This window comes from Taudactylus pleione, unplaced genomic scaffold (genome assembly GCF_031769625.1).
Source record: "Taudactylus pleione unplaced genomic scaffold, aTauple2 ptg000073l, whole genome shotgun sequence".
NCBI classification, from domain to species: Eukaryota; Metazoa; Chordata; class Amphibia; order Anura; family Myobatrachidae; genus Taudactylus; species Taudactylus pleione.
In genome coordinates, this window is record NW_028284475.1 from 4,003,035 (window position 1) to 4,022,025 (window position 18,991).

Genomic DNA, 18,991 nt, shown 5'->3' on the forward strand with positions numbered 1-18,991 from the left:
AAACTAAAATGGAAAAGGTGGAATTGTGCTGGTGCTTGTACTACTAAGGGGTGTATTTACTAAGCAGTGTTAGGAGACAGAGTGAAAAGTGATAAGGTGGCAGCCAATCAGCTCCCAACTGTCATCTCACAGGCTGTTTGAAAATGAAAGTTGGGAGCTGATTGGCTGGCACCTTATCACTTTTCACTCTGTCTCCTAACACTGCTTAGTAAATAGACCCCTGAGTATGTAATCAAATATAGCAAAGTAGCGATAGGTTTACACAGAAAAATATTGCTTGAACTCAATAAAAAGACTTCTCTTACTCAATTACATTTATTTACACAATAACATAACTTGTTTTCACATAGAAAAAGGTAACTAGAGTATAAAAACATTACATAGTATACAAAGTGATACTTTTGGGCAAGCTGTATCAAATCAGCTGCTACTTGCTCCAATAACCTATATATATATTTCTTAGTGCAATTCTCATTCTCCATAATGCCCGCTGTTTTATCTTTATTGGTTCACAAAACTAGTTCCGCCTGCAGGGACTTGTAGTCCCACACCAGCTGGAGCGCTACAGGTCACGCACTCGTGCCTTAAGCATTATAATCCCCAGCAATGTCTCCCTTGGTGGTGAAGGGGTTAAAGGCCTCATGGAAGTGAAAGAGAAAGTAATTTGGGGCTGGGTAGGAAACTGAACTTTGTTTTCACATTTTCTTTTACCAAACTTTTCCAGTAAGCGGAGGGAGAAGAGCTGTAAGTACTGTGCTGCTTACCCAACATTTGTCAGCTCATTACTATATGTTGTTGTTGTTACTTTATTAATGAAGACACTCAGAAGTGTACCACAGACAGTGCAATGGTATTCATGTGATTTATTTTGTTTACAATTAAAATGAATACAAATTAGCAATGGAAGTGTTAAAAAGTGTTACATTAGTAAATAAGTACTGATTGTCAGTGTTCTTATAGCAGGGGTTCCCAACCATGGTCCTCAAGGCACACTGACAGTCCAGGTTTTAAGGATAGCCATGGTTGAGCACAGGTGACTTAATTAGCACCTTGGGTATTTTGATTTAACCATCTGAGCTTAAGCATGGATATCACTAAAACCAGGACTGTTAGTGTGCCTTCCAGGACTGTTAGTGTGCCTTGAGGACGGAGGTTGGGAATCGCTGGCTTAGAGGGTGTACCTCATACGTGCCTACTTTTGAAAACTAGTTTCAGGAGATTATAGTTGTCAGTAGAATGCAGAATGTGGGGCGTTATTAAGGAGACATATTATGTTCTGCTCAAAGGGTGTGTCTAACGGCACCTGTGGGCGTATCTATTGCCACTCAGGGTGTGTTCTGCACTGTACCAGAAGACTCCCGCAGGAGGGTAGGCAAGTAGGCCCCATACAGGGTCCAGCATACACCCCCTCATACCCACACAGTGCTTAGCAAACACCCCTATACCCATAGTGTTCTGTATACATCCCCCATACGATACTCAGCGTGCACCCTCACATACACACACAGTGCCCAGCGTACACCCCCTCCATACCCACACAGTGCTCAGCATACACCCCCTCATACCCACACAGTGCTCAGCATACACCCCCTCATACACCCACAGCATACTCCCCCTTATACCCACACAGTGCTTAGCATACAGCTCCTCCATACACACACCTCATACTAACACAGTGCCCAGTATATACCCATACAGTGTCCAGCATACACACCCTCATACCCACACAGTGCTCAGCATACACACACCTCATACCAACATAGTGCCCAGTATATACCCATACAGTGCACAACATACACCCCCATACCCGTACAAGGCCCAGCATGCACACCCCATAACTGCACACTGACAGTGCCCAGCATACACCCCCCAATATCCATACAGTGCCCAACACACACCCCACACCCATAGTGCCACATAACAGTACAGTATTATACTATACTCAGGACAGTCTCTTCCATTGGGCTTGTTGGGCAGTTGCCTAAGGACCCAAAGCTTCTAGGGGCCAGTCAACCCACCCCCCTGGGATGCGACCAGTAGGTAAATTAAAGCCAGCGCACTGTATTCCCCTCCCCCTGGGTGACGAGTACACACCTCCATCCTTCCACTCCCTCCACCGGCTTCAGACCAGTCAGGCGGAGTCTGTCTGAGTGTGAGAGATGACTGTTGACTGGTTGAGCAGCAGCAGCTCCGCCCAGGCCAGGCAGTCTAGGCGTTGTCTTGCCCTGAGAGCTGCTGCTGTGTGCCACCCACACGCTGCCGCATAGACTCCTAAACCCGGAGGACCCATCCCGGTCTCTGCCTCCTCAGAGGAGACTCCTCTGCCCCGGCCGCAGGCGCACCCACCCGCGCCGCAAAGGTAAGGGCTGCACTGCGGCTGAGCAATAAGCCCCAGGGCAGTGTGAGAGACACAACACATACACAGCAGCCTAGCTCCAGTGCTGCTGGGGGATATTACTTGTGGGGAGAGGAAAAAGTTGCAGGTTCGTGATGTGACTGCAAAGGACGGCTTCTCAGTGCCAACTCCACTCCTCCGGTTACCAGGAGCAACCACCAGTGCTCCAGCGCCTATATTTAATATACAAGTCATTTTAGAAAGTACTGGGGGGACCTCTACTGGGGTGGGGGCACAACGGGGGGGTGGTGGCTACTACTGGGGGCACCATTATTGGGAGGACCTCTGCTGGGGGGGCTATTACTGGGGGCACTTAATCAGGAGGGGGAACCTCAACTGGGGACCACTACTTGGGGGGGGGGGAACTACTACTGGGGGCATTATAAAAGGGGCCAACTACTAGGGGCACTGCACTGGTGGGACCACAACTGGGGGCAATAACAGGAAGGACCACTGGACAGGGGGGGGGTCACTACTGGGGGCCTGCATCAGGGGGACCACTACTGGGGGGCACTGCATGGGAGGGGGGGGACTACTGCTGGGGGCACTATATAAGGGGCTTACTGCTAGGGGCACTGCACTGGGGGGACCACTACAGGGGGCACTAGATAAGGGGGGGATCACTACTGGGAAAACCGCATGGGGGGGACTACTGCAGGGGGCACTATATAAAGGGCACTGCATAGGGGGGGACTACTACTGGGGGCACTATATAAAGGGTACTGCATAAGGGGATACCACTACTGGGCGCACTGCATTGTGGGGACTGCTACTGGGGGCACTGCATAAGGGGGAACACTACATAGGGCACTGCATTTGGGGGGACCACTACTGGGGGCACTGAGTAAGGGGAACTAATTGGGGGCTGTATAAGGGGGACCACTACTGGGGATACTGTATAAGGGGCACTACTATGGGCCTGCATAAGAGGGACCACAACTGCATACTGGGGGTACTGTATAAGGGGTACTACTGGGGTTAAGGTGCAGCGTGAAAATAAAGGCCCCATTTTTAAGTGACCACGCCCATTTTTTTCCGTGCGCGCACATATCGGGATGTTGGGGGGGGGGTTCCAAATACCCTAGTTACGCCACTCCTAAGTTTCCCCTCCTTGTCCCTGTACAGATGGCTTCCAAGGTCATTGTCATCGAGTTACAGAATGATAATTCGGTGACAAAGCAGGAGGTGACACCGACTTTCCCCTGGAAGACTAAGAATCGCCTCTGTATCGTCACCACTCAGAAAAGTCATCTACACCTTGTTCACCATGAAAGCACAGAGAAGGTGAGAGATCTATGTACAGAATATGTACCAGCCCAATGATTGGCTGCAGATGCCAATTGCTGATCAGTTATCACCAGGGCACATGGTCTCAAAAGAGTAGACCTATAATGGGAGTCATTGCCAACCTCATGTTCGGAAACCATAGAGTTCTTTTGAACATTAAAGATTGCTGGTACTGACCTGGTCACGCTGTAGCAATAATAATAATACATAAAGAATATTTGTTTTATTTGTAGAACCTGGATTCCAGGAAAGATCCTGAGGAGAAGAGTACTTTCCAGTATGGTGTTTCGACAAAGGTGTTTGCAGTAACTGATGAAACTGGGAGTGCGTTGGAGGTAAGGACTAACATCGGTGTGAATGGACTATGCGTAGGTTCACCATTAGACTAGGCAACTCCTCTGTAGGAGAAGTCAATTCTGAGACATGAAGGTGTAGACGGTCTTCTATCTAAAAACCAAAAATTTGATGGAAAGAACCCAATTGGCCATATAATCACTATGTGGACTACACCAAGGAGGACCACACATTGCTGTGCTTATCACTTCTTCTTCTCTCTATCCCAGGTGCGGTTGCTGCTTAGCCCCAGCGAAGTCTCCCGTCTCTCCACATTCTTTCATCTGACTGGCTTTGCCAATACCTGTTTGGTGAGTAGACCGGCACCGATCACCAGAGCATTCAGAAAGGGCAGAGTACGGTGTAATCACCCCGTACTGGGCGCTCAGTAAATGTTGAATAGACAATAGCATCTGACTAATCAGAGAGATGTGTGCGGTCTCTCTATATAAAGAGTAGCGGCACTGGTGATATTCTGTGTAAGTGATAACAATTATAATTAATCTGTATTTTTTAACTCTCCGTGAACCACGGGAAAAAATCAACATGCCAAACCATGTGGGGAATCTCATACCCCATGCTATATATACTTCACCATAAGTATCCCAGTGGTCAAAATCCCGACACCGACATCACGTCAGGGTTAGCTGTCAGTATGTATCCTAATTCTTCCCCTCTCCCTACACTAACCCTCCCTGTATTCTGACAGGTGTCGGGATTCTGGAGCCGGTACTTTAAGCTCCAGCATCTCCTGCGCCGGGATACTGAACGTATCTCAGTATACTCATTTAGTACAACAGTAATATTTACTGTCATAACATCGATTCTTATCCCTTAAGGTATAAAAATCAAACCATTAACAAAAAGGGGAATAAACTCTTTAATCTTTTAAAACAAGAAAACAAAAATAACTATTTTTTGCAAAGTAAACTTATAAGTCTTCTAGTAACAACTTTTTGGAAAAAGATCTTTGAATCGCAATCGTTAGTAAAAATTAAACTTATGAACAATTAGAAATAATGAAAATAAACTTAAGTCAGCTCAGTCTTAATGAGATCGCTCTTGGCTGACATCAAAGCAGGCGCCGAACCAGGTGGGGTATGAGCATGTGTACTCGGTGCGCTACCGCTCGCCGCTATAAACCGCCGTCACTACGCAAACTGGCAACATCTCAACTCCAGCTACACGCAACAGCAACTTTCCCGCAGTAATTTTTTTTTAAAAAGGCTATAGGAGTTTAAATCTTGTTGGGGGAAGGCACACCCCAACTAGTTCCCCGCTAAATCAGATTGTGTCATTCTGCAAAAAACAAGTCACATAATAACTTTGGAGGACAAACTTACTTTTAACAGCCTATGGCGACATATATACATTGCAGTGGATATTTCTCCAAAAACACTCTACATTATTGAAAATAATGAGGTTGCTTTTCACTGAATGCAGCCGGCAGACCTAATCCTGACAGCTGGCTACCCGACTATCATATCCCGGCAAGTGTCTAATGACAGGCGTTGAAATCCCGACGCCTGTCATTAGACATACGCCGGGAGCCCGACGCCTGGCATCCCGATCGAAGGGACGCCGAGCGTGGATAGCCGCGGGAGGTTAGGTTTAGGCAGGGCCGGATTACTAATGGGGCGGGTGGAGCTACAGCTCCAGGCCCACCTTGAAAATAGGCCCACAGGATTCATTGCAGTGCAGGCAGTTTTGAAAGGGAATTTAAAAAAAAAAATCCCTGTCACCGCTGTTTGCACTGCAGTGGAGGGAAGCCCCAGGCCCCGGCCAGTCACCCCCTCTCTACCCCCGGCCAGTCACCCCCTCTCTACCCACCCCACATCGGCAATCCGAAGCTCCGTCATTCGAGGCTCCACCCCCAGACTGTCTGAAGCCCCGCCCCTGTGTTATCTGAGTATCCTCTCCTTACAGGGTCTCCTTGCAGTGTTAAGCTCCGCCCCCATACCGGCCGAAGCTCCGCCCCCAATTCGTGCTAGGGGTCCCATCTGCATCTGCAGTTATGTCCCCTTTCATCTGAAGCACGGTCCATTCATCCCCACTCACCTCCATTGATTGAGCTGACTGCTGGCATAGAAATTATGAGATGTCAGCCCTGCACAGGAGGGAGGGAGCTGTCACCAGCCATTAGGAGCAAGCAACCCACAGGTAGGTATACTGGCTGGCACCTATGTATGTGTGTATATATAATTATGTGTATATATAATTATATATATATATATATATATATATATATAATTTTATTTTTTTTCCCATTGTCTGGCACTACCAACAATAAAGAACCTAGGCCCTGATTCAGAGCCGGACGCTCTGACCAGAGCGCTCGCTCTGAATCAAGGCCCTCCTCCATTAAAATGGAGCGTCCTCCTGGACGCTCGTATAGCTATGGGTCACCGCCCACAGCATATACGAGTGTTCAAAAAGATGGTCGCGATGGTCTTGACCATCGCGACCATCGGACTTGCGACGGAAACCCTGCGGTAGGGTTTCCCAGCCACAAGCCCTGGAGTGATTTTGGGGCCGGCTTCAGACTGTAGGCGTTCCCATGTGAACACCTCTGTCTGGCAGGCATGCCCACCAAAGGGGGCGTGCTGTCAGTCACCATCGACAGCACGCCCCCTTTGGTGCGAGACCCGGAGCGACAGCTTTGCTGTCGCAGTCCGGGTCTTGCGCATGCGCACGACGGAGCTCCCTCCGTCATGCGCATGCGCAGTGGGGAACATCGACCCACTTGCGAGCGTACTGCCGCTTGCGAGTGGGTCTGAATGACCCCCCTAGTCCTCACAGTCAGAAAAATCTACATAGCAGAGTTGGGGCACTCTAATGCCGGGTGCACACTAGACGATATTTTGCCCGATCCGGCGGATCGGGCCAACATATCGTCCGCATCAACCAGCGTGTACCAGCTATGTCGTTGATGACGTGCACTCCCGTGCGTTGTCAGCGACATTGCTTGTCGTACCTGCATGCAGGTCCGACAGGCTATATTGTTAGCGGGGCCCATGCTGTCGAATGCTCCTGGCATCGTCTAGTGTGTACCAGCCTTTAGCTTAAATAAACATTTTCTGAGACTGAATGCATTATCAACATTTCAGTCATTGAGTCACACTGATACTGCATCCAGTCTCAGAAAATGTTTAAGCTAAAGGCCCCCATAAACGGTGCAATATGCACCTTGCGATGCGATGGGGGATCCGACGTCCGACATATTGGATGGTCCCCACACACGCTGTGATCGGGTTGCTGACCGCCCCATATGCCGGCACCCCCCTCCCCCACCCGCATAGCGCTGTGTGGGATCGTACATCGCATCTCCAGATCAATTGAACTTGCAGTAAGATCTGGGGGTGCGATGTACGACCCCACGAGAGCGCGCTCTGGCCGATATCATACCCACACATGGTACGATATAGCAGCGATATCAAACTAATCATTCGGGTCGGCTGCTATATCGCACCGTGTATGGGCACCTTAAGAGTGCCACACCTCTGCTCTGTATAGAGAGAGAAAGAGAGATAATGTGTATATATAGAGTAATCATATGCCTCTCTCTCTCTCTGTATATATATATATATATATATATATATATATATATATTATATATTCGGTTAGTATGCAGAGCCACGGTATGTGGCAGAACACAGTGCGTCACTCCAGGATTTGGTACAAAGTAATATTTCTGTTTCAATGTTTCAAGGCCCCTGCGGCCCCTTCGTCAGGATAACAAAAGTGTGAGCACCCATGTCATTGTCACAATTGAGAAGTATTGAGTGCTGGTCCGAGTGGTTTGTGTGTGTGTTTATATAGATACATATATTTATATATATATTCTCTCTGGGCCGTAACTAGGGTAGTACAACACAGGGTACAGGGCACTGCAGGGCAGGGGGCTTTGTTTGGGCCTGTCAATTTTCCTGTTTATTATAATTCTTACTTTTAGCCTCCTCTTCTTTTACCCCCAGCATCTGCTGGCCTCCCCTATCTCTTCCCTGGCCTTTCCCCATGAGGCCATGGCCCTTTTTCAGGGGCATTATCTTACGTCCCTATTTGAAAAATTAGGGGGTGTGGGCGGCACTGCTCCTTTTGGCACAGGGCTCCAAAATGTCTAGTTACGGCTGTGATATATATATATATATATATAATATATATATGTGTGTTTGTATGTGTATCTATGTCGGCCTCCTGCCTTGGCTCTGCTTTACTACAGCACAGCCGCAGGCTCAGTGTGTCTGTGTTGACACACTAGCTGCGGTGCACACAGTATAGAGGGCGGCAGTAGTGACGGATGGAGGCGTTAGGCAGCTGTGGGGCTGTGCTGTATTATAGACCTCTATCTGCCAACAACTTGTTATCTGGTTTATCCCATATTTCAGGGGCCATAGTCTGTGGCTGTGGTGTCCTCTGTATTTTGTGGTGGCCTTTGGAGTTCTCTGTATTATATGGCACTCACTGCAATGGTTTTTTTTGTAAAGTGTATGACGGTCACTTATGCTTAGTGTAGTATATCTATCATGATGCCCTGTATTGGAACAAGTATGTATGACCGCCGGACGTGAGCCCGGCGGTTCAAATCCCGACACCGGCAGCCCGATGGGTGAAGATCCCAACAGTGCAGGTAAGTATACTATCTCTACCCCTCTCCCTCCCCTAACCCTCCCTTAGGGGTGCCTAACCCTAACCTCCCTCCCAGTGCCTAAACCTAGCCCCCCTCCCTGCACCCTAATCCTAACCCTCACTTGGGGGTGTCTAACCCTAACCTTCCCCCAGTGCCTAAACCTGACCCTCCCTTCCCCTGGCCCCTAGCCTTCCCCGGGGGGGGGTGCCTAGCCCTAAGTTCCCCCGGGAGTCCCTAAACCTAACCCCCCCATCCCCGGCTACGTGTATACTTACCCCCGGCAGAGAACGATCGGTCCAGCGTCCTCTCGGCGTTCCGGCATTGGGACTAACATAGGCGTTGGTAATTTGACGCCCTATGTTAAATCCCTTACCCGGATTACAGTGTTAGGGTTGAGACATCCCCCTGTATTATAAGGCACTTACTGCGGTGCTCTCTGTATAATATGACGTCACTGTAATGATCTCTGTATTATCTGTTGGTCACTGAGACGCTCTCTGTTTCATATGGCACTCATTGCAATGTTCTCTGTATTTTATGGCACTCACTGCAATGTTCTCTGTATTATATGGAACTCACTGCAATGTTCTCTGTATTATATGGCACTCACTGCAATGTTCTCTGTATTATATGGCACTCACTGCAATGTTCTCTGTATTATATGGCACTCACTGCAATGTTCTCTGTATTATATGGCACTCACTGCAATGTTCACTGTATTATATGGCACTCACTGCAATGCTCTTTATGTTATATTGTGGTCACTGCTATGTTCTTTGTAGTGGTCACTTGAATGCTTGGTGTATTATGGCAGGCACCGATGCTCTGTATTGTATGGCAGTCACGATCTTATATGTCAGTCACTGCAATGCTCTATGTATTATATGGCAGTCACGACAATGTTTTCTACATATTATGTTGGTCACTGCAATGCTTTCTATATTATATGGCAGTCACTGTGATGTTCTCTGCATTATATGGAGGTCACTGTGATGTTCTCTGTACTCTATGAGAGTCACTGTCATGTCCTCTGCATTATATGGAGGTCAATGTGATGTCCTCTGTACTATATGGCAGTCTCTGCAATGTTCTCTGTATTATATGTCAGTAACTGAGATGTTCTCAGTATTATCTGTGACCACTGCGATGCTCTCTATATTATATGGCAGTCACTGCACTGTTATTTGCATGATCTATCTAACTATATATATATATATATATATATATATTCTCTGTATATTTACACACACCGATGTAGAGGAATCCTTTTGGATAGCTAATAATATAGATCATGTAACTACTACTGCAGATAAGGATGTAATTGATTTAAGTTTCTTGCCAGAGTGGGGATGCACCAAATCGTCCTCTGTCAAAGTTAACCCTTACTGTCCTGGTCCAGTATTGCCATTGTTTTTTTTTTATTAAAAGGCAACACCTAAGAAGGCAGTTCACTAATTATTTTACTACAGTGGTTACGAATGTGGGATGAAAACGTACATAAATATGGTAATTTGCAGTGAACAATTTTAAGAATTTTTTGTTCTTTTCTTATTAATCTAAATCAGGGCTTGACAAATTTTTCTAAAATCTAGGAGCCAGGATGAAAGTGTAGGAGCCAGACCACAGTTCCCTAAAAAAAAATTACAGGAGTGAGGAGCACAGCTCTGTGTGCTATGCAATTGTTATACACACTATACTAGTCCACAAAATGGTCACAGTTGAATGGATGCAGTAAAATGGAGGCCCCCTCATTGCTCTGCACAGCTCCCCTGCTCCACCCCCCCCCACCCTCCAGTAATAACACACCACATTTCACATAAAATAATGGTGCCAGAAAGTACAACAAAACCCCCTTCCCATCGTGGTCACACCGTAGACCCTACTACCGGAGAGCTCTATGCAGCCGGAGATAGGAGACAGTAGACAGCCGGGACGTACAGGAAGATCAGCATAGACTGGGACAGACCGCAGGGATCAGAGCAGGCCAAGATGGAGAGGAGTCATCAGCGCAGGCCGGGACGGACAGAGGCACAGCAGTCACCGCAGGCGACACTCAGCACATGCACTCCTGTGCATGATATGAACACCGCAATACTATAGGCACGAATCTCCGCCAGAGTTGATGAGGATCTGCTTTCTCCCTCACTGCAAAATCTAGTAGCCAGGCAGCAAAATCTGGTAGCCATGGCGACCTGGCCCCCGGGATTTGTCGAGCCCTGATCTAAACTATTCTAGGGGGTTAAGAAAAAGCATACCATACAGTTTTCACCATTTTACAAAAAAACCTCCATCAATTTATTTAGGAGCTCCACTATAAAGTGGTTCAAGACAGTTGCCAATGCTGGTCATACCTGCAGCGGCACACAATAGGCCATTTCATGAAGTTCAGCTCCAGGCCCATGCAGACCTTAATCTGGCACTGGGTTTAGGCTAAGGGAAGGGGGGGGTTAGCGTTAGGCACCCCCGGGGGGGACTTAGGTTTAGGCGGCGGGGAAGGGGGGGGGGGGTTAGGTTTAGGCACTTAGAGGGGTGATTAGGGTTAGGCACTGGGGGGGAAGGTTAGGGTTAGGCACCCCTAAGGGAGGGTTAGGGGGGTAGAAATAGGCTAGTATATACTTACCTTGGACGATCGGGACTTCCTCCTCTGCCGGGATGCCGCTGTCGGGATTACAACCGCCGGGCATGGGTCCAGCGGTAAATCATACACATTCCCTTTTCACCAATGGTCTAAAAAACAATGACATCACCAGGGTACTTTAAAGAGCACATAATGGAGGAGCCATATTGGGTCTAAACATGTGTTTATGTTTTAAATCACCAGGCATCCAAAGAGTATCGGGACTCCCTGGCAGTACTTGGGGGCCGACCGCCAAAGCAAGAGGACGTTGTAAGAGAGATTTGCACAGCAGCCACTCGGTTTGTCTGCCTCCCTGAGGAGCGTATAGTCAGCAGTGACTACACCAACAAGCTCTACAGGGTCTTAAGTGAAAAGGTTCAGGTGACCTGCATGGGTCAAAATGAGACCAGCCTCGTGGTTGGCACTCTGGTAGCTCTGGTGGCAGCTGAACTGGCAGTTTCTGTAGGAGCTTCACAGAACTTTGACTATGATGTAAAGGAGAACCAGGAGGATCAGGGAGAGCAGGTAAGTGGTTTGGGACGTTGAGGTGTATACGGCCATTTACTGATGTGGTTTTGGAATGTAATGTCGGTGATGACCCAGGAAATGGATCTCATATTACTTCTGATTTTACCTTTATTAACTGCTCCCTGGGCAAAATTTGCAATCGACCTGAAAATTGTAAATGAAATGTAACACCCCTTGTGTTTCCCCAGATTAAGCAGATAATCCAGGCGTTTGATGTGTCGGCTGAGTTGCTTACGGTATCGCACCAGGGGAAGAGAGTGCATATTATATTTAGAAACCCCTCACCGGAAAACTGGGTGAGTAGAGGATCTCCTGTGCCAGCGGTAACCGGTAGGCTCGGTAGGGCACGACGGAGCAGAGTGTCGAGTGAATAGACCACGTAGAGATTCTTTGGGGCCTTGAGGGGAAATGAAGCACTTCTTCCGAAATGTTCCTATGACCTATCTATGCCCCCACTTATTTTGTAATATTGCACAAAACGTGCTTAAAGCAACCACTCATAGTATGTCATATCTCATGGGAATATCAGGAAATGAAAGCAAGCGTCTGATTGGGTGCTGTGGGTTATAGCACAGTTATTTGCATGATACGTGGGTCTGTCCAGGGGTGTATCTATAATGGGTGCAGGGTGTGGGCCCTCACCGCACACCCTGCACCCATATTACCTAATACCTCTCCGAGGTCCTGCGAAAATCTGCTAATGTTTCAAAAGCTTACCCGAGCATAGGGACGCCCAACGCTGCCTTCTCATCTGCATCCGATGCCGTGTACTTGCGGAAATATCAGTAACGTCAACACACATCAACCAGCCATGTAGCCCTTTGCGGGAGGTCTGACCAGTCTCAAATACAGCCTCTCTCCAGACACACAGAGAGCTCTCATACTGTGCAGGAGATTGCAAGAGCTAATTTATGTAACACAATTTAAATGCTAAGACACGCCTGCATTTTTCTAACCACCCCCCGTTACCTCCCCCAAACTCTGACTACCCGTCACACACTTTTCGAAGGGATCCTTTGCGCATGCGCAGTGCGACTATTATGCATGCGCAATAGCAAACAATCAATCGGCATAAAAATCGCCATTGTGTACATCTCTTAAACATTCTCTGGTCACTAATAAAATCTTTGCTAAAACAGCGTGGTAAAATAAGTCAATGAAAAGTATGACAACTTGGGGTAATTAGCCTGGTAGATTGGTGTCAGTGGTGCAGTGACTAGGTGCAGAATTAGAGTCCACAAGTGATGTTCCAGTGAAATAAACGAAAATGGTGCTATACTTCCAGCATGGAAACCAGTAAACAGAAATAAAATAATAAACAACCTAGCCCTTTCTTATGGTACTAGCTCACTTCTTGAACCCTCTCTGTAGAAGCAGCTAATCTGCATGACAGTCTTTCACAGTCTCTGAGATTTGTGGTCCTTCCTGCCACATGCAGGTCTGGACACTTGCCTCCTGGCCTTATATATCTTTCTCAGCTTGTTGGCTGCCGCCTCTCACAAGGACAGTGTCAGAGGTATATGGATCTGCCTGCCTCCTTGCAGGTATGATCCTGACCACCTGGTCTGCTTCACTCACACTGCAGCCCCACCTGGACTGTCTGGCTGTGTCCACCAGCAGCCTCACCTGGGCTCTGATCATACGGCAGCCATTATACATCTTCCCACAATGCTTTTCTACTCTGTGTAGGCGGATCTGTCCTGCCCCACACAGAATCTGGTGCTCACCAGTGCCATCTCTGGTGATACTGCCACAAAAGATAATGGATCTATTTTTCACCCTAACGCTTGGAATTTTCTGTCCAATCCAACAGGCAACTGGGGGCGAGAAACCTACAGAGCTTCATGAAAAACTTGTATTCGGAATGTGTCATAAAGTGCTGTCATTCTCTATGCTGGAGAGTGAGGTAAGTAGTAACAATATTGGACAGGGTTTATTGTAAATCCAGGTTTGAGGGCTGAAAATTATATATATTTTTGAAGGGTTCAGATATTTTATTATGATTTTAGGCAGAGCCGTAACTAGACATTTCAGCGCCCCAGGGCAACAGACAGCTCTGCCCCCTACCTCTTTGCCTGGAACAAATGAAGTAGTTGAGCGGAGCAGGTCGGGTGGGGTTTTATTTCTTTTTCCAATATGAATTTCAATATGGGGGTACATAAAAGCATAAATCTCTCTGTGTTGGGAAGACAAAAATCATTATTATCTGTGTTAACGCTCAGACTGTTACAGTCACTAGGACAATATTACACACCAGGGGATGTTATTCATGGGAAGCTACTTATAAAAGGCGCATATGGAGGGTACTGATGACATAAAAGGGGCATGTGTAGTGGTCTGATGGCACACATGGGGCATATGGAGGGGTTTGATGGCACAGAAGGGTCATGTTTTGTGGTCTGATGGCACCCAAGGGGCACTTGGGGGTCTGATGGCACAAAAGGGGCATGAAACAATGGCATCATATAATAACTATTTATAATGGGCTTCATTATAAGTCCTTTCAAAGTCCTATTGGTCTCCCATGCAGACTAACAGCAATAGATTTAAGTTTATGTGGTTTTAATATGTAACGTGCAGATAGATCCAGCGTACACTGAATCTATCAGTAGCAGGGGTGAGAGCAATAAAGACCCTCCATAATGATGTCACCTTGTTACCTAGCAATCCCAGCAAGTGAATGTGAGGCCGCCAATACCAGCAACTGATTAAATAGGGTGGAATGAAATATAGGTCTATTACTATGCTGTATATACTGTAGGTACTCAGTGGTCATTTACATGTATTACAAAATTAATCAACTTTGTTTTACAGATACAATTTCTACAAAGCCTGCAGGAATCACACGACATGGTCTCGGTGTTCCATCTTCCCGCGTTTGTGGAGCACTTGCTGGTAAATACATACTACAAGTTTTCCATTGCTCTTAACTTTCCTCTTTGTAGACCACAAAGATGTAGGCTCCTATATAAGGCCCAGTGGGTACCGAGGGACCTGGATCACTCTAAACTGTTATTGTATGTGTTCTTTTAACAAATGTTTAAGGGGGCCCAAAACTATCCTCTTTTGTCGGGCCCATGGCCAGTGTCAGCCTGGGGCAGGAAGCCCCCACTGGGGATGGAATTCAGCAGCAGGGACCCATGTCAGCCTCCAGTTCTTGGTCCTGCTCCACCAAGTAACTGACGCCCTAATAGCGTAACAATGTATTTTTTGAGTGCATGGCATAGATTCTGACCCATAAGGAAGGTGAAGGGGTCTTCAGGCAGTGGAGTTTACTGGGGGATGTCCCCTGTACCCCAGTGGGTCAGTCCGACCCTGCCCATGAGGTGTTAGTCTCTGGTAGACCCAGGGGCACCGAGAGGGGGGATGGAGCAGATACAAACAAATCGGGCCTGGATTTCTGTAGGGTCCGCTCCAAAAACAAAGCTTGATAAGTGTGGAAGGGGGGGTGTGTTTCCAACAATTTGCTTCTGCATACGTACAACTAGAAATTGGCAGTGTTTTTATGCCCTAATATGTCCAGAATTTAGTATATCCTGGGCACTTGCCTAAGCTGGCAGCATTCTTATTGTTTCATTGGAGGGCAAAATTGCTTTGATCCAATTTTTCACTAATGGGGCTAGTCATCATCCAAATTAAGATGACCTCCACACAAACTGCTCCAATTGGACCGTGCATCACTGCTGTAGGAGAGAGCCACAAACTGGCGAAGTGGTCAAACATGATCAGGCTGGTCAACCAGATGGACATGTGGCAGGTTTACTTCTTGTCTTGCTGATGTCCGTCTTCTGGGGCCGTGGCAGAGAAACCGGCACTGGATGCCAAAATGTCTTCCATATTTACTTGTCTACGGTAGTACATTAATCATTCACCTCACGTTATGTTACCTTTGGATGAATTTAAAAATGTAAATGTTATTAGTATTTTTGTCAACGTGTTTTTATAAAGCGAGAACATGTTCTGTAGCGCTACAAAATTTGTAAGCGGTGCACAGGTTTTACCAGCAAACTGATTCAAAACGGCACTGGGGACCCTGGTCATGAGGTCTTACAGGCCAGGCCCATTTGAAGTTTTGGAAGGGGTGAAAAACTTTAAAAGCAAATTTAAAAAAATCTTAATGTATTACCTCTATTCATCCAAGTGGTTTGACGTTATTGCTTCTCTGTTGTATTACAGAAGGTCTCGGATTGGAGAGATGACATAGGGCTTTTCTTGAAGGAAAGAAATCAGAAGGAGATAATCAACAAACTGTCTCACTTGGCCGTGAGTTTCGTCTGTAGCGAGAAGTGCCAAGGGGAGACCTTCATGAAATGGTTTAGAAAAGACATGTTGGAAAAGTGGTCCTCTGTAGAATCTATTGCAGCGGGTGGAGAAGCGATGGGCGCCTTTGGTATTTTATTGGCTGTCATGGCAGCTTTGACTGCCAAATCTATTGCAGATGGGTGCAAGGGGGCTTTTACTGATAGTGAGGATGAAAAGATAGAGGAGACCCAGGAGAGCTCTGTAGACACCACCAGTGTCTCTGATATTCCAGAAACAGATGTATCTCCTAAGTCTTCTGAAACTTCAGATGCTAGCAATGTCAGTTTATGTGAGATGAAGGATACCACCAATAGTATCTCTATTGTCCCAGAAACAGGTGTTTCTCCTAACTCTTCTGAAACTTCAGATGCTAGCAATGTCAGTTTATGTGAGTTGAAGGATACCACCAATAGTATCTCTGATGTCCCAGAAACAGGTGTTTCTCCTAACTCTTCTGAAACTTCAGATGCTAGCAATGTCAGTTTATGTGAGTTGAAGGATACCACCAATAGTATCTCTGATGTTCCAGAAACAGGTGTATCTCCTAAGTCTTCTGAAACTTCAGATGCTAGCAGTGTCAGTTCGCACGAGATTATGGATGCCCCCACCAATGCTGGTCGTTGTCATACATCTCCTGATGAATTTTCTTCTTTGAATACACAAACACCAGAGGGTACACCATGGGTCAGTAATGCAGATTCTCAAGAGATTATAGTTAACAGCACATTAATGGATCCAATGCGAGCTAGCACAGAAGTAACCAATCTTCATCCATCAACTGTTGGTGAAGATGATGGGCATTCAACAGGTTTAGCTGAAGATCCTAGTAGTGATGCATATACTGCAGTGGGTATTCCTGCAACTGGTCCAGATATGACAACAGATTTTAGTACACAAACTGTGAATGAAGATTATACATTAGAACCTAGATCATCATCATATGGGGTCTCTAATGTCTCAGAAGGGGTTTCTAATGTTGGGATACCAGAGACATCTGATGGGAGGAACCTTGATACACTTGTAGTAAACATTCCTGGCTCGCTGACAGATTCTTGTAAGCTTACCACTGGTACTAGTGTATTAGGAGTCTGTGACAATGGGCGACCAGAACCCAATATGGATGATGGTAGTGTATTAAGTAGGAATAGATCTGCAGATGACAACAGAACCACTGATAGGAGGAAAGAAACCGGTCTCGATTATCAAAATGATGCAACACCTAATGACCTGGCCACACCTCTTCTTGGTCCAGAAGTTAGCGGTGATACACCATTATGTAGTGTATCGGGTGGCGGTGCAGATGATTCTGTGACAGAACACTTGACGAGTAAAGGAAATTCCGATTCTAGCGCCAGTCCACAGGAAGCAAGGAGCTCAACTGAGGTTGAGTTCAGTAATAAAAGAGAGAGCCCATCTGGTGTGAACGCCATGGCACACTGGTTTATAGGGATCATCCTGTTGATTATTTTGACTATGGTCCTAAACGCAGTTAAGTTGCTATCTCTGCAGACCTCTAGTGTTGCCACCATTGTAGCAGTGATACTGGCTTTCATTTTTTGGGCAAGGAGACCCTAATACATTTTAGGCATGACCTGCATCTGCCCTTCCAACTATAGCAATTCTGTAACCACCTTGATTATACAACCTTAATCGGACCCCCTGATATTTTGGTATCTCTATAATGTTTTTTTTTTTTTTTTTTTTAAATGTGTGTTAATGAAACCAAAATGTTTAACGATATCTGTTATATAGTGTATTGCTGTATGTAGTGTCTATATTTTAAACACAACAGCAAAGTTTCAAATGCTGGACGTACAGTTAATAAAGTTTTACACCTTCCACCTTTGCCCCGATTCTGGAATCCCCAATAGGGTGGAGCTTAGTAAAATGGATGAGGCTTCAAGGAAATGTGGGTGTAGCCAAATGATCCTGGGTGTGGCTTCTCATCTCTAAGTGAGTCAGGGCTGGGCCTAATTTTCTTCTTGTAGATGTTGGGAAATATTGTAACCATATCTGCCAACTGTCCCGCTTGGAAGGTGAAAGGGGGCAGTGTGTGCCTGCAGTGATGGGTGCGGCTTCCAAAAGGTGGTTTCAGAGGAGAGGATAGGCATGGTGAAGCGCAGGGGCGTAACTATAACTTTGAGGGCCCCCCACAACTCAGGTCTCAACCAGAGTGCATACACACTGTGTGTGTGTGTATAATTTTCACTCCCCTCACCATATAGCACCTCACTGACTCCCTTTCCTCACCATATAGCACCTCCACCCCCTGTAGCACCCCACTCCCCATCCTCACCATGTAGCAAATCACTAACAGGAGCCGATTGGTTGGTACTTTATATCTGTCCAAGTTTTGATACATCTCCCCCTTAATTATAAATGGTGTCTCAATTCAGTCATATATTCTTGATGAATGAATAGTAAAGAGGTTACTTTAAATATGGGATTGTGATAAAAAAAACGCAGGTAATAGTCGTTTATTCGCATCAAAATCATTAAAAGAATAAGGTGCTGTCGATTCTGTTAAAAAGAATAGAGCAATTCATTCATAATTCCTATAAACTGTCAAACGACTATGTATAATTTGTTTAAATATACCCTTCATGTTCAACGCTGTGTAACAACTCCTGCAACGACTTTGTGACCTGTTCTTGCTAATTGTGATATTTCCTTCAAAATATTTTAAATAGATTAATTTCAAATAAAATATTGAAAGTTGTCAATGCGCCTATTTCCTGTGTTTTTATATAATACATTGTTGCTTAGAATGTACTATAAATTAATAGTAAACTTATCGCAAACGCTGCACTAAGAAGCAATTTATTAAGCAGCACAGGCAGCGCGGGTGTGGTACAAAAGATCGACAATGTAAAGGTTGACAGTAGACAGTCAACATGCAATA

The 18,991-nt window shown here is 46.2% G+C and overlaps 1 protein-coding gene across 1 annotated transcript; it reads left to right on the top strand.

Annotated features, from left to right (window-relative positions):
- The first annotated feature begins 681 nt into the window (after positions 1–681).
- On the top strand, positions 682–18,746 carry LOC148532552 (uncharacterized). The gene is made up of 9 exons (XM_088467593.1): positions 682–744; positions 3,521–3,679; positions 3,916–4,017; positions 4,246–4,326; positions 11,464–11,784; positions 11,976–12,083; positions 13,601–13,693; positions 14,602–14,682; positions 15,964–18,746. The coding sequence occupies exons 2-9, from the start codon at positions 3,521–3,523 to the stop codon at positions 17,662–17,664; spliced, it is 2,646 nt and encodes an 881-aa protein (XP_088323719.1). The 5' UTR covers positions 682–744; the 3' UTR covers positions 17,665–18,746.
- The last annotated feature ends 245 nt before the right edge of the window (positions 18,747–18,991 follow it).

Coding starts and splice junctions, on each gene's coding strand:
- LOC148532552 (XM_088467593.1), top strand. CDS start 3,521: ATGGCTTCCAAGGTCATTGTCATCGAGTTACAGAATGATAATTCGGTG. Junction 11,785..11,975: donor AGGAGGATCAGGGAGAGCAG/GTAAGTGGTTTG, acceptor GTGTTTCCCCAG/ATTAAGCAGATAATCCAGGC. Junction 14,683..15,963: donor CGTTTGTGGAGCACTTGCTG/GTAAATACATAC, acceptor GTTGTATTACAG/AAGGTCTCGGATTGGAGAGA.